At 40.9% G+C, this 14,075-nt stretch overlaps 1 protein-coding gene across 5 annotated transcripts in view; it reads left to right on the forward strand.

The window, feature by feature from the left end:
• RUNX2 (RUNX family transcription factor 2) overlaps positions 1-14,075 on the forward strand; it is a 224,149-nt gene that overhangs the window by 67,074 nt on the left and 143,000 nt on the right. For all 5 annotated transcript variants that reach the window (XM_086743493.1, XM_086743494.1, XM_086743496.1 and 2 more), the window contains 2 exons: positions 2,816-2,972; positions 8,603-8,707. In XM_086743493.1, the coding sequence (XP_086599619.1) occupies positions 2,816-2,972; positions 8,603-8,707 (262 nt within the window). The remainder of the gene's footprint in view (positions 1-2,815; positions 2,973-8,602; positions 8,708-14,075) is intronic.

Raw genomic sequence — 14,075 nt, forward strand, 5'->3', positions numbered from 1 at the left:
AATATTTAAATAATTTTGGATGGCATAACATGGCATAAAATTACCAAATCAAGCTTTATGCTGACAGCCTTTCAGTATGTAAAGTTACTTTTTAAAATTCTCAAAATGATGTGTATTTCTCCAGGTTGCAAAATTGTTTTGCAAAGTTTTTTGTAACCAGCGCTATTATGTACGTGTGCAGTAGTTTTCTGGTATTTCATGGCAAAAAAGTGTGAAATGTTGAAAAGAACAAGAGTTTTGCTCTTGTTGCATAGAAAAGGAGCTTCCCATGTAATAGGGCTTTCTTTATTAGCCAAAGTTTTTATTTTCACCTCTGATTTCAGTTTGGCTTTCCCTTTGGTCTTCTCCTAAGGAGATGAATGGTGATACCGCATCGTACTGCGTCACGAAGCCGGTGCGTTTCGGTAACGATGCCGTTCTCGATTAGGCGCGATCGGCCCGGTGACTCCGGCAGCGGCACGTGCCGCTTTAGGCTGATGTCTGAGCTGACAAATTGAACTGACATCGTCCAGAGGAAAGGGTAGGGAGGGAACCTCTGAAAAGCGACGGGAGGCCTTTGAAGAGGGTTTTGCTCCCTCCGGCCGAGGTGTTGCAAGCCGTACCCATGTCGAGGAGAGCGGGTTGAGAGGGAGATGCGATGCCACTGCCTGCTCCATGCTCTGCTTACCTAGAGAGAAGGAGGTGAGCTGGGGCTGCGGTCGCTTCAGTCCCTCTTCCGAGGCCCCTGGCAGGCTCGCACTTCCTCCTGTGTTCTCGGCTTCTTTGCATTTCTGGAGTTAACGTGATTTTTTTTTTTTTTTTTTTTTTTGTTCACGAGATAGGAAAAAGCGTAGGTTGCAACTCCCCTGGATGCTAACGTGCACGGCAAGACTGTCCAGAGATAACGCGGTCTATCGCAAACTGGGAAGGGAGTGTTTTATAAGTAGTCTCAAGCCCCATGCTTTAGAGTTTAAGCCAATATCCATTTATTAAGGATTAGAGTCAGCCCTATAATCTGTTCAGCAGATTATTCTTTGTTATTTGATGATTATTTATTATTCCTTACACCTCGCTTTGAAGCCGTCAGACCCGGTTGCTGGCAGACCCAAGGCAGTGAGCTGCTGGGACCTCAGATCTTATCCACAACCATGGTTCCTGTGTTTTTATGTTCAGGGACATTCATATCACTTTAAAGTAAAATCTTTGCTTGCTAAACTGAGACCTCACAGCAGTTTGTGGCAAAACTCAGTTTTCGGTTTTGGGGGGGATTACCTGGTCTTTTATGGAAAAACAGAAAAGCACCAGGGTAGATCCTTTTCATACAGCGTTTCAACTTTGCTTGCTTCTTTCTCTTCAATATTTCTTTTAAATCAGACAAACTATAATTTTCAGTAATATATTCTATTTTAAATATTTTCAGATTTTGTATACCTTTGTCATTAGTTTTTTTTTTATTTAGAGAAATGTTATACAGTGCACTGGGCCATATCATGGCCTCCGTATATATTCAGAACTCCTCATTCTTTTCTACTTAATTAATATTACAGTGCAACCTGCAGTTATTAGCCAGGATCATTTATGGGAAAGATATTTCAAGCAGGGCTTATGAGAAAATGTAATGTATATTTCAGGAGACAGAATAAATTACTCTGAATAATATAAAAAGTCATATCAGACCATGTAAACTGGTAGAAATTGCAAGGGGACAGATTTTGTGTCTCATGATATTTTTTTTTTATTTTTCAAGTTCGAGCTCAGCCATCCAATATTTCCAAATCTCTTTTTGTTAGGTATTTATTTCCAGCATCAGTATTAGCTGACTGGGCAAAAGGAGATTGCTTTCTTGATACTGGTGCGGACTTTCTTGCCCCATGTGAAGAAATGTGTATATTTTCTTCCAAGTAACTTAGTATTCCTGTGTAGCTTTGTTTTTACTTTGAAAAGTCACAGTGCAGTAACACTGCAGGTGTCCCTGGTGCTTTCAAATTCGAAGACAGTAGCTGTCTGCTCTGTGGCATTTATCTAGTCGGATGCTGGAGCACTTCACAACCACTGAAGCGTGAAAGTGAGCCTATCAGCTAGCTGAAATGTAAGGAGAAATACTTTGATATCTTCTCTTCACCCATCCTGGAATTTGAGGGAGGTATCAGCTCTAACCACATGCAACTCTTGGGAGCGCTACAAAAATCTGCATGCCTGCAAGGAAATACAGCCTTTGTTTTATATTGCATCTGAAAAGTTTGAATTCCAGCCATAAAGTGCTCCATATCGGCAGCGTGTTGGGTGGAGAGTTTTGTCTGCCGATGTCCCCAGTGCCACTTCTGTGATGGGTATGGTGGGGCTTTCTCTCTAACTCTAAGTCTGCGGAGCTCCGAGGTTAGGGTGGTAGGTGCAACCAGCAGAGAAGTAGAACTGAATCTGGGTGATGAGGCTGCTAATAGTAATCTCTAACTTTCCATTTCAAATGCTCTCCCACGTATAATTTATGGATACGAGCCATGCCTCATGTTTTCTTGCTGCTCACTGGTTGCTAAGAACAAAGTTGGCCTCCAGGAAGCATTAAACACTCTACATCAGGATGTCGAATGTTTCTGAAGAAATGTAACAAAGAAGAACTCCCTATTAGGCTATGAGAAAGGGAGGCAATACAAGATGTTTCTTTGTTTGATGTGGCACTTTGTTCTGTCTTCAGCTAATACATGACTCCTCACCACAGCGGGCTGGAGAAGCTGCCGCGGAGCTTCGTGATGAGCGCAGCGGCCTGCAAAGCTGGGCTGGAGACACGCGTTTGCCGAGGGCTGCTTCACGAGTTGTCATTCTCTTCCCATTTTAACAGGTGGTGGCCTTAGGAGAAGTGCCCGATGGGACCGTGGTCACCGTCATGGCTGGAAACGATGAGAACTACTCTGCGGAGCTACGGAACGCTTCTGCCGTGATGAAGAACCAGGTGGCCAGATTCAATGACTTACGATTTGTGGGCAGAAGTGGAAGAGGTAGGCCACTGCATTTTATGTGTCCATAGTGAAGTAAAAACAATTTATAGGTGTCAGACTGTCTTCGGAACAAAATACTGATCAGTCTGTAAATGAACTGTTGTCAGCCTTTTGTTTGGAGAGATGAGTTCATGTTTTAGTTGCAAACTTCAGCATTTGTGCAAGCCAAGTTGAGTTACTCTTTCCTGCAGAGTCTTTCTGACTCCTCACGCCTCTGTACATTTTTATGAGACACAGGCTTTGAAAAATGATTCACAGAACCTACTTCTCTATTTTAATCACACAGCAAAGGTAGAAGGAAATGGGGGCATTTGTGACCTGGGTTATGTGGAGTCAGAGAGTGTATCTCAGGCCACGGCAGTGAGAGATGGAGGATTCCCTTTAGCAGGAGAGCTGCTTCTGAAGTTGTTGTGAAGACCTATAATAAGGGGATTTTGCATATCACATGTGCTATAGGTCATATTCTTTAAGGGCTTACATCTTTACAGGCTTACAGCTATTGGTGGAAAGCTTTCTAGTGACTTCCCTGCCCTTTACAATCGAACTGCCTATGACCTGCAAAAATACTGCTTGAGTTTTTTTTTTTATGAATTGGTGGTAAGCTCGGGCTTGAACTGAATTTTAACCTTTACATTAAATTACAGGGTAGCTTGCTTCTTCTTCTTTTTTTTTTTTTAAGATGTAGAGTTCTGTCATTGTCTTCCAGCTGTTTAGGAGCTTCCTATAATCTGGAAACTGCACTGCACTCATAGAAAGCCTTTGTAATCACTGCAAGTTTGCAAGAATTCCTTTTTAAGAGTCTTGTAGGTGCTTTCAAATTTCAGGTAACGATTGAAAGGATAGCTTGAAGGAAGCTGGCACTTCAGGTTTTTGCTGGAGGAATCTTCAGAGGGGTTTGTTTTATCAGTCATTGATTCAACCCACATATTTTTTCCTTTATGTATTTGAAGTAATTATTCATTTTATTTAAACTAGCCCTGCGCGGGGCAAAACAAAATGATAGGAACCAAACAATTGTGCTGGGAAATTAACAATAAAGCTAATTTTACAGTAATATTCTTTGGAAAGCACTTGTAATTCATCCTAAGGGAGGAAAAGTGTATTTGTCAAAAAAAAAAAAAATTAAACATCTGACAAAAGGGCTAGATAGTCTAAATCGCTTTTGCAAATGCTTTGTGAAAGTAATTCCATAAGCGTGGCTTACAGTGGCTGTTTTTTATTTTAGTGACCTGGCCAACGATTCTCTGTCATTTTGCAACTCAAAAAGTATCAATAATAAAGACTAACTTGAAATACAAAATAACTATCGCAAAAGTAATGTGGTATGGAGTTCATTGCCCTTTTGGATAAGGTGTTACTTTTCTCTTCCATTTGTCTTGCTTTCTTTCAAAAAACCAGTCTGCTTTGTTATTCTGCTGATGGATTAGGTTTGAAAGTTCTCCGGCTCCATCACTACTGCTGCCTTACAGTAAAAGTTCAGTAGTGTATCAGCCTTTCGGTAGTGCTGAAAAAGAACTGAAGTGTGATGTACTACCTCTGATCCGAGAATTTCATTTGAAACCTATGATATATACTTTTTATTAAAGCATAGGAAATGAAATAGAGGGCCTAAAGCCTCGGTAGATATGGCTACAGACATACAAACACAAACCTCCTAAATTTTGGTTCCAGTAGTTTAATTTATACTTGTATCTCACAGACTTGGAATAGACTACTCAGATCAATCTGGGTAGAATCTATGGAAAAGCGATAGTGTACTTCTCAAACCCTTGACATATTTATTTAAGAGACTTCAAAGAAAAACAAAGGGTGTGCACTGTTTTACTATATTGGCTTTCTGAGTTTTGGCTACTTTCCCAAATAGCAATTTTTATATTTAAAAAAAAAAAAAAAGGGAAGAAAAAAGACAGACTTAACTGCTTGCAGACTTTTCACGCATGGAAGATGAAGAAAGCTTCTTTTGATGAAGTGTAATTATGTCCAAACAGAGCTGACCCCCTCCCCCTATATTTCTTATGATCTTAACGGAAGAAAGTAGGGCTTTCCCTTTGAAGCAGCCGGGACTCGGTGGAGGATCTGAAATGCTGCATTCTGCTGCCAGAGGCAGGATGGAGAAATTGGTCCAGACTTGTCTTCCAGACTTAGAACAGAGAGGGGGGAGAGAGAGAGAGAGAGAGAGGGAGAGAAGGAGAAAGAGTTATCATTAATGATAGATTTTTAGAACCCTGCTTAAAATAGCAGGAGAGGAAAGCAGTAGTTGCAAACAGAAGTGAGAAAGCTCCTTACACAGACAAATATCGGTAAACACAGGTCTTGAAGTAGAACACGAAAAATAAAGTAATAAAGAAATCATTTTTCGGTGGCAAGAAACCAATCCACACCTGTTCCTGACTTGAGATTTACATCTTTCTAAACAGCTCGTGCTTTGATCTCTGTATCTCTAAATTTGATTGTGAAGTCTGAATCATCAACTTACCACTTCACCTCCTCTCCCACGTTTTTTCTTGCTTCCCATGGCTCAATGGAGAAACTTGATTTTTATACATCTTAATGTTGCTTGCCTGACAGAAGCGTCATGTTTTTGCTTGTATAATTTCTCTTAAACGCCTTTTCTGGATTCATCGGAATAAGTAAACGGGGCGCTTTCTGTGAATGCAGAAGTTGTTTGTGTGTGGTTTTGAGGCAGTAGCTCACTTTTACAAGCCTGATCCACAGCCCAGAGAAGAAAGAATTCATGTCTTCAATAAGCAAAGGATCATAACCTTAATTTTGTTGTGTCCTGATACTTTAATCACGTTAGCATCTAACTGAAAAAATCTGCAACGCGCACACAAGCTGCTGGGTCTCCTTTCAAGTGAATTTCTGGGGTTTGCCTTGTGCTTCAGCTTATGTCCATCTTGCCCTCCTCTGTGTCAGCTCGGCTCACATGTGTGAAAAACAAAGAATGCACAGTTTAGACACACTGAAGCAATAGTGCCAGATGACTGCGTGGCTGGGGAATTTAATAAAAGGGAACTGCAATTAGTCTATAGCCTCGAAAAGTGGATAGTTGAAATGACTAAAGGCAATAAAGAAAGGTGATAAAAAGTGCATTAAAGGATTTCGCAGCTGAGGAGGGGTATCTGTGAAATATCTGTGGAAAGCATAAGCATCCCTGAAACAGGGGACCTTAAAAATTTATTTTGTTCTTAATCCCGTAATATGTAAATCATCTCTTGAAAGCTCAGGAACCTGAGTGCGCTGTCAGGGCCGTGCGGCTCCCCGCGATGAAGTGATGTATTTTTTACTGAGTGCAAGGGGACCCCATCAGTATGACTTCATTAATGCTTCACTTTGGTAGAATACCAGTTAGGGAATAAAACCAGTTTCCCTTTCAAATTAGGTACTTACCTGTTCAGCTTAGGCTGGCTGAGAGGTCGTAATTTAGAAGTGCTCACAGGTGAGGTAGAAACGTAGCTCTTAGATATGAAGGAATGCATTTTTTTTGTGGCTGCTTTACCCAATTGAGATATATTTAGTGCAGAAAATCATGCAGACGTTATTTTAGAGGGTCTTACAAACAGTATATTTTGTCTGGTTAAGGTTTAGTCATGTACTGGTTTGGCATATAAATAGAATGATAGCATCGAAAGGCCAAATTCTTATTTCAAAGGTATATGGAAAATCCCTTTAGTATCTTTGTTATCAATAATATTCTACCCATTTCATGTGGATATCTGTGATCTGAATGGCATCATCACCCAATTTCATAAACAGAATTTTTTTACTTGATAGGCTGGGACTGAAGGAGGCCTTAAACCTGTCCCTGGCGAGTTTATATACGTCCAGACAGTAGGCTGAATTCCTGCTTGGAGAGGGATAAAAGGCACGGAGACCCTTTCAGCCCTAAACGCGCAGGCGTGGAGGAACTGTGTGGTTCATTAGGGCTGTAGCTGTGTGTCTGAAGGCTGCCTATGCGCACTATACGCTGGCAGGATGCACAGTTTACCTCTGGGGATGGCAGATGGGCAGAACTGGACAGAGACTGGACATCCTACATACACCTGGCTCCTCCTGTGGTGATCTGTCTGGAAAAGTCTGAGAAATAATCAATTTCCCAATGAAACTGGGGAAAGCCACCTTCAGCCGTGCATCACCACTGGGACAGAACTCAGCCTCCTGAGATTTTTGCACCTTTGCCAGGGTCCTGACCATCCCTCTAACCTGCATCTCTTGCAGAGGTGGGCACAGCTGGCGCGCAGCTACACCTGGAAAATCGTTTTACTCTAACTGACAGTTATATTTCCTTAAAAAAAAAAAATCCATGTCACATTCTAGTTGGTGAAAAATACAGCCAAGACAGTTTGAAGTTGCAGTCCTGATAATAAATGATGCGTGTCTCAGGCAGGTTTGGGGGATATACGACTTGGACCAGAAAGAAAGACCAATTACTAGGTTTGACAGCCAAAGCTCTGTTCTGTATTACGCCTTATATATAAGCTGTTCTGTATTAGGCTCAAAAAAACTGCATTAAGTTTGCGCTGTTACATATCATTTAAGATTTGTGTCTTGATTGAATGCCTTCAGAGTTCAGCAAGAGGAAAAGCTTGAGCAACGAAAATGCACATATACACACAGGGAGGGGGAGGAAAAAAAGAATTTTTTAAGTGTCTGGTAAAGTAGCAGCTTAAACGAGCATGAAGGCTGAAGATTGCTGACTGTTTTATTGAGTCACTGTTGTACGCCCACCTTTTCCTGTCTTGAAACAGTTTTCAGTTTTGACTATCTGACATGACTAACCGTTGCATATCTAACAGATTACAACTGTCAGTGAGTCTCCCGAACAGGGGCCAGTGCCTTGTGAGAATGCGCGCTCAGACGCAGGCAGCTCCTTTTATTTATTTCTTTATAACGTTTTCATTCAGCGAAAGGCTCCGGCTGATCTTGTGCAATCTCTGTGCGAATTCAAACTTTGAAAAATTAAAAAAAAAAAAAAAGCAGACTTACGATAGCAACATACGTGTACACAGCAGTTTCTCACCCTCATGGGAAAGTTGGGGAGTTTCTTAATATTTCATAGATGGAATATATGTAGGGAAAAAATCCTATTCCAGTAATAATGATATCATCATACTACCCCTCGCATATGAAGGACAGGAGACACTGATTCCCCGTTAAAATGACTCCCAGGAGGAAAATGTGTTCTTTCCTCATCTTATTGTAGTCAAGTCAAACAAATGAAATGATAAAACTGAGTTAAGTAAATAACATGTGGCCACATTCTGCTCTCTGTCACACAGCTGCAAAACTGGAGTAAATTTTTAAATTATCTGACTTGCTTTGGATTTACACCACTTTCAATACAGCAAAGAATTTGGCTTGTCCTCAGCAGTGAATCACTTTTGTTCTGTCATTGTATGATGACCCATTATTAAACAAGGAACATTTAGATTGTCAACACATGGACATATTCTTGACATAGAGTAAAACTGAAGGGGAGGAAAACTCCTATGGTCAGTTATGTTTTTAATTTTCACGATTGTGGTAACGACAGGGAATAATTTTAAACGTCTCTGAATCTTCGCCGAACATGCATGTGACTGTTTTCATGTTGTAATCACTCATTCCTTGTTGTTTTTTTCCCTTTGTAGGGAAGAGCTTTACTTTGACAATAACTGTCCTGACAAATCCCCCCCAAGTCGCTACATACCACAGAGCTATAAAGGTTACAGTGGATGGGCCAAGGGAGCCAAGAAGTGAGTATTATATTCTTATTTTTGCACTTACGTCCGCTTAATTTTGTTTAACAGAGACCCATAAATGAAATATATATATTTGTCAAACATTGGTTCTTCCTCAGCAAAATATGTAAGCGCATGCTTAATTTGGCGTCTATTGGACCACACACATACTCGCACTAAACACACACTTAAGTGCTTGGCTGAATTTGGGCAATCACGAACCTGATTCTCATTCACATCAAGGTCTTGATAGATTATCTGCCAGTGTAAATGAGAACTAAACCCACTATATTTATATATAATCTGATTTAGGCATAATAGATACAATCCTGCAATATATTGAATTCCCTAAACTCCTGTAAGCTTCCAACTAAAGACCTTTAGAACAAAACAGGAGACTGATCTTTCAGGATCAGTTCTAGCGCAGAGAGAAAGCGTATAGTATAGTGCCTTTTTGTTTGCCCTTAAGTTCTTTTGCCATCAGATAATTAATGCACCTGGTTAATCTCATCATACCTGAAATTGGTTTTTAGCTATGGACTCATCACAGACCCCTGAGGGCCAAAGAGAGATAAAAAAGCAGAATATCAACAGCGTGGTCTTTGTTTCTTATTTGCGCACAGAACACGCATTTTATTTAAACATAGTCCGGCATATTTACCTCATAGCAATGCACCTTCCTAACTTACTGAGAATCTATTTGCAATGATCGCTGGCTATATTTTTATGACAATTGCGTTTTGTCACGTTCTAGCAGTTTTATGGGGAACACTTACTTTTAGACCCAGTGAAGTCTGATTAATCCATCGTGATTTATACGGCTGTCTCTCTGTCTAGCACGTTTAGCTGGTAACCAGTCTCACGTCATATGCGTATCACTGATAAGACAGTTGTGGAGTTTTTGCTTAATCTGACTAGAACGGCTCTTTTAAAATTGATTGGATTAACCAGGTATAGCTGTATTTCAATTACATTTAGAGATTAAGAATTATTTGATGAATAACCACATTAAAAAAAAATCCCTATAATGGAAGCATCTCAAATAATTATTTTGCCTTTGATCTGCACATACAAATGAGACCTTTAAGGAGCTTTCATGGAGTTATGTTTAAAATACCACAAAGACAGAAGAAGTAGAAAGATGTAGACAGAATTCACGCGGTTAAGTACTTCTCGTGCTAATACACGATGCAGTGTCACCTCCTCTTACACTGACGGGAAGTGAAATGCCTTCTGTAAGAACTGTCCAGGCTGTAGAGATTCACCTTGAATAACAGAGAAGAAAAAACAAGTAGCTATGGATAAATTTCGCTCTGTAGATACTTGTGTTGCTACCTGTTCACAGCTGAGGTGTCTGTCTGTCGCAGCAAAGGGATTTTTGTTCTGTCTTCTCTCCCGAGCTGAATCAGTTCCTATTTTTAATCTTCACCTGCAGTTGTTGCTTCATGTAGCTACTTGGAGATACTGGGCAAACTGCATTCATGGAGTAAAAACCAGGGAATAAGTCATATATCATTTAACCATTCCCATTTGGAAGCTGCTTCCATGTGTTGAAGCATCTGCAAAAGACAGAATCTCCCAACAGAGGACACAACTGCTGTGGAAGAGCAGAGGGGTTTGGAAATGATGTGGAGAATAGTGTGGACTACCCTGTGAAGCACAGAAAGGGAACCTGCTTGCATTGGGGCTAATCATTTTGGTGATCAGTGGATTAAAAGTGAGGCTGTGTTCATATAACTTAGTCAGATTTTCAAGTTTTGCTGGAATTTTTTATTTTAGACCTCAAAGGCCTCTGTCTGTGATACCTGTCTGCTGTTCTCATTGAATAGCTGAACCTAGGAGTGCTCAATAACTTAGTTCTTACAGCCTAGATGGAGTTATTGTGAGCCCCTGCACTCATGTAGATTTATTACTGTTTGGTAGAAAAAGCAGCTTATCTGGCACTTACATTGCATAAGGAAAAATAGGTGGTTGGGGGCAATAAGGAATTCAAGTCAATGAGCGACTCTGATAGCAAATGTGTTTCTCTTAACAAATTATGTATCGGCAAATAGTGCCCCTCTCTGCCAGGATCTGTATTTCACTTTGACATCTCGAGCATGTTATCCTAGTTTTCCTCTCTCTGGCAGCTCAACCAGAGCTGTCACATCACAAACAACTTTCTTCTTAATATACACATCTGGCGTTGGCAGTTGGACCAACTTCATAAGAGCACATGATCATCATTCATTACGAGATTAAAAAGTACCCCATGGCATCATTGATGTTTTTTAACTTTGATCTTTTGCAGTTGTGATTCATCTCTGTTATAAAACTTCCCTTTAAAGGAACACAACTGATGACTTATTAGAACCTGCGTTCTAAGTAGCGTAAACATAAAATTATGCACATCTTTACAAAATGTCATTCACTTTGTTGCCAGCTTATCATTTTAAGACATGACATCATGCTTTAGATGGTGAATTTGTAAGGCTTGTTTATAGGCAAGGCACGCTGACCTTCTGTTGGCAAGTTGACTTGAGTGAGTGAGTGCTGCGTGCTTTCCAGCAGCAGCAGGAGCAGCAGCAATACCGGGACAGATATCACAATCATTTAGAGCCTGACTTTAAGAGTGCTGAACAGACATGGCACGCAGTGACTCCAGTTGGTGTTTTGGATGCTCAGCACTTCAGAAAGTCGGGTTCTTAAATGTAAGTACCATTTAGTCGTATTAAACATATGCTTGTAGAAGCTTGCTGCCTTGCCTTTATTATTTTAAAATATTTTAATAGAGACAGTGATGTCAGGTTGCTCTGTTGAGAAAACCTGCCCTTTCTATACAAAAAGAGGTCTTCTGATGATTTTTCCTTGGAAAAGATTTATTTATTTTTAATTATCTGTTTCAGTCTATCTAGATTACCATCCAGGGACATCTACTGTGTTGCACAGTCGTTGTGCTGGATTGAGACAGCACATTGCACTCCAAGTGATGGAGTCTAGAGACAGGGTTGTATAAGATCTTTGGGAATCATTGGGAAATCCTGCAGATATTTTTCTCTCCTCATATCCAGTATAAAACCTCTGCCATATGCACATCTTAGCCAGCAGAGCTGCGTTCCAGCTGGGAGGACTGAAAGAAGTTTTCCAGAGAAATAAGTTGTTGTGAGGTCATAACTGACAGACGGATAGCAAGATATAAGGAATTAAAAGAAAAAAAAAAACCAAACAAACAGAAAAAAACCCTCAAATGTTTACTTAAGCCCCTCTTTGATGCCTTTGTCATACCGCATTGCAAACACAGAATTAATGATTTGCACTCCCATAGTAGTACCTGTGGAATGGAAGAATTGTCCTCCATTCTGGCCACTTTTGGTAGAAACCCAGTCAGGAGGGAAATCATGAGGAAGGAAGGAAGAGAAGTCTATATATTTTTATATTTTGCCTAACTTCCAGAGATAAGTAGAGACTTCGTCTCTAATTAAAAGTAGTCTCCAAAGTCACCCACCACTATTTTCTTTATCCACTTGAATGGAAAAGTGGTTCTCGGCTTTGAATTGAAGCACTTCGATTGGAGAAAACTGCCGTGCTTCATTCAGCTCCCGAATATTTCTCTGCCGCCGCAGCTTGCAAGGTGCACACGTGACGAGAGGTATGAGCAAACATCGCCTCGCTGTCTGCGCACGCTGCAGAAGCCAGTGTGAGGTTCTGCTCGGCTGTTGTATTAACTGTTTGGCCAACCCGGCTTATAAAACCCAGATAAGTGATTGAGATTTTTGAGATTCCTCGACTTAAAACCATAACAGTTTTTAGGAAGTTCTCCCTATTTTCTTTCAAAGACGGAGGGTGGAGGGATAAGTCTAGGGCTAGTGGAATGTGCTTTGGAGTAGAACAGCTTTAAATCTTTCAGTATTTTTTTTCTTTTTTTTTTTTCCTTTTTTTTTTTTTTTTTTGTTGACTGCCTGTCAGGAGCTGGGCTGGTGGCCAAGCAGGAAATGACACATCGAGAGGCATTTGTGTTGTGCAACATTTTGTGGAACTGATGCAAGGATACATTGTCTGTTTACGCATTCCTCTGCTAACAGCCTGCATGGCAGTAATTTTATTCAGGGACACATGGCATGCTACAGCAAGGAGCTAGATCCTTAACATCTCTTTATGCAGAATTACCACAGCAGTTAAAACACGCTGTGTGTCCCCCGTTTAGAATATTCTCTGGCTTGCCTTCAAAAACCACTCTACCAGCCCCCCTTCCTTCCCAAGAATATATTGATTTGGCTGTGGGTTTTTTTACGCTGTGGTAAATTGGGGCAGCGCAGAGAGAGAGAGAGTTTGCAGAAGAAGAGGAAATTTTACAGGCAGGTCCTACTTTGTGCATCTACCTCAGACTGTAAATGTAGCATCACAGTTTTTTCAAGTGATGCGTCGCAAGCACTGAACACGGAAGTTTGCAACGGTGTGTGTTTCGGCACAGTGAGGAGGTTTTTAATTAAAGTCACTGTTAAATGCCCTGAGATAACCATGAATGAGTCCTGGCTTTTCATCCAAACTGAAGTTAGAAAATCTGTGACTTGTGCTGGTGTCTTTTGGGAGTGCCAAATCTCTCCTGAGATCGGCCGGGTTACTCCGGGTTTCTCCCAGCGTAAGTGGGAGCCGAGGAAGGCAGAGTGGGCGGTCTGGCGGTTTGCAAGTTGCTTGAAATGACTTTGTAAAGCTTAATGTTTGCGTTATAATGTCCCTTTGTAAGAAATGAGGCAAAATATGATTATACAGTCAAATAAATGTTCGGCGTGGCTACACTATGGGTTGAGGTTCTTTTCTGTGACTGTCGTTGGCATTGAGCATGACCGCAGTCCACTTACAGACTGGGACCTGACCTCCTGAGCTCAGGTCCCCAGTAAGGAGCTGTAGTGATTCTGATTTCAGTGGTACAACAACATCAGATCCTCTTTGCAGTGTAAAATACAAGACATCAGAGTTTCACTCACTATCATTTGCTGCTGGTTTGTTTCTTGCAAATGTGTAATTTCACAGAACCGTGCTAGTTGGGGACTGGAGCTCCTGAGGGTTCCCAGAGGCTGTAAAGAAACTGGTGGGATGATTCAAGTGTTCCTTGTCAAAGATGGCAGACATTATATGTGCCAGTGGTTTAGGTTTACGTTTGAAATGAGTGTGTAGCCCACAGAGCAGGGTTTTTTACAGTCACCTCGACCATGATGCGTGACTCTGGAGCAAGGTGGCCAGCAGGCTCTCAGGGGTTCTCAGTCAGTTCTTACCTTTTCCATTACAGCTAGAGAGGGGCTGCTGCATCAAAATTCATCACCTGCTGAAGAACAGATTATGAGAGTAAAAATAATTTATTTTCCAGTGATCATAACTTTTATCTGCTGTGTAGTAGTGCGTAGGG

This window comes from Chlamydotis macqueenii, chromosome 3 (genome assembly GCF_036417535.1).
Source record: "Chlamydotis macqueenii isolate bChlMac1 chromosome 3, bChlMac1.mat, whole genome shotgun sequence".
Lineage (NCBI taxonomy): Eukaryota > Metazoa > Chordata > Aves > Otidiformes > Otididae > Chlamydotis > Chlamydotis macqueenii.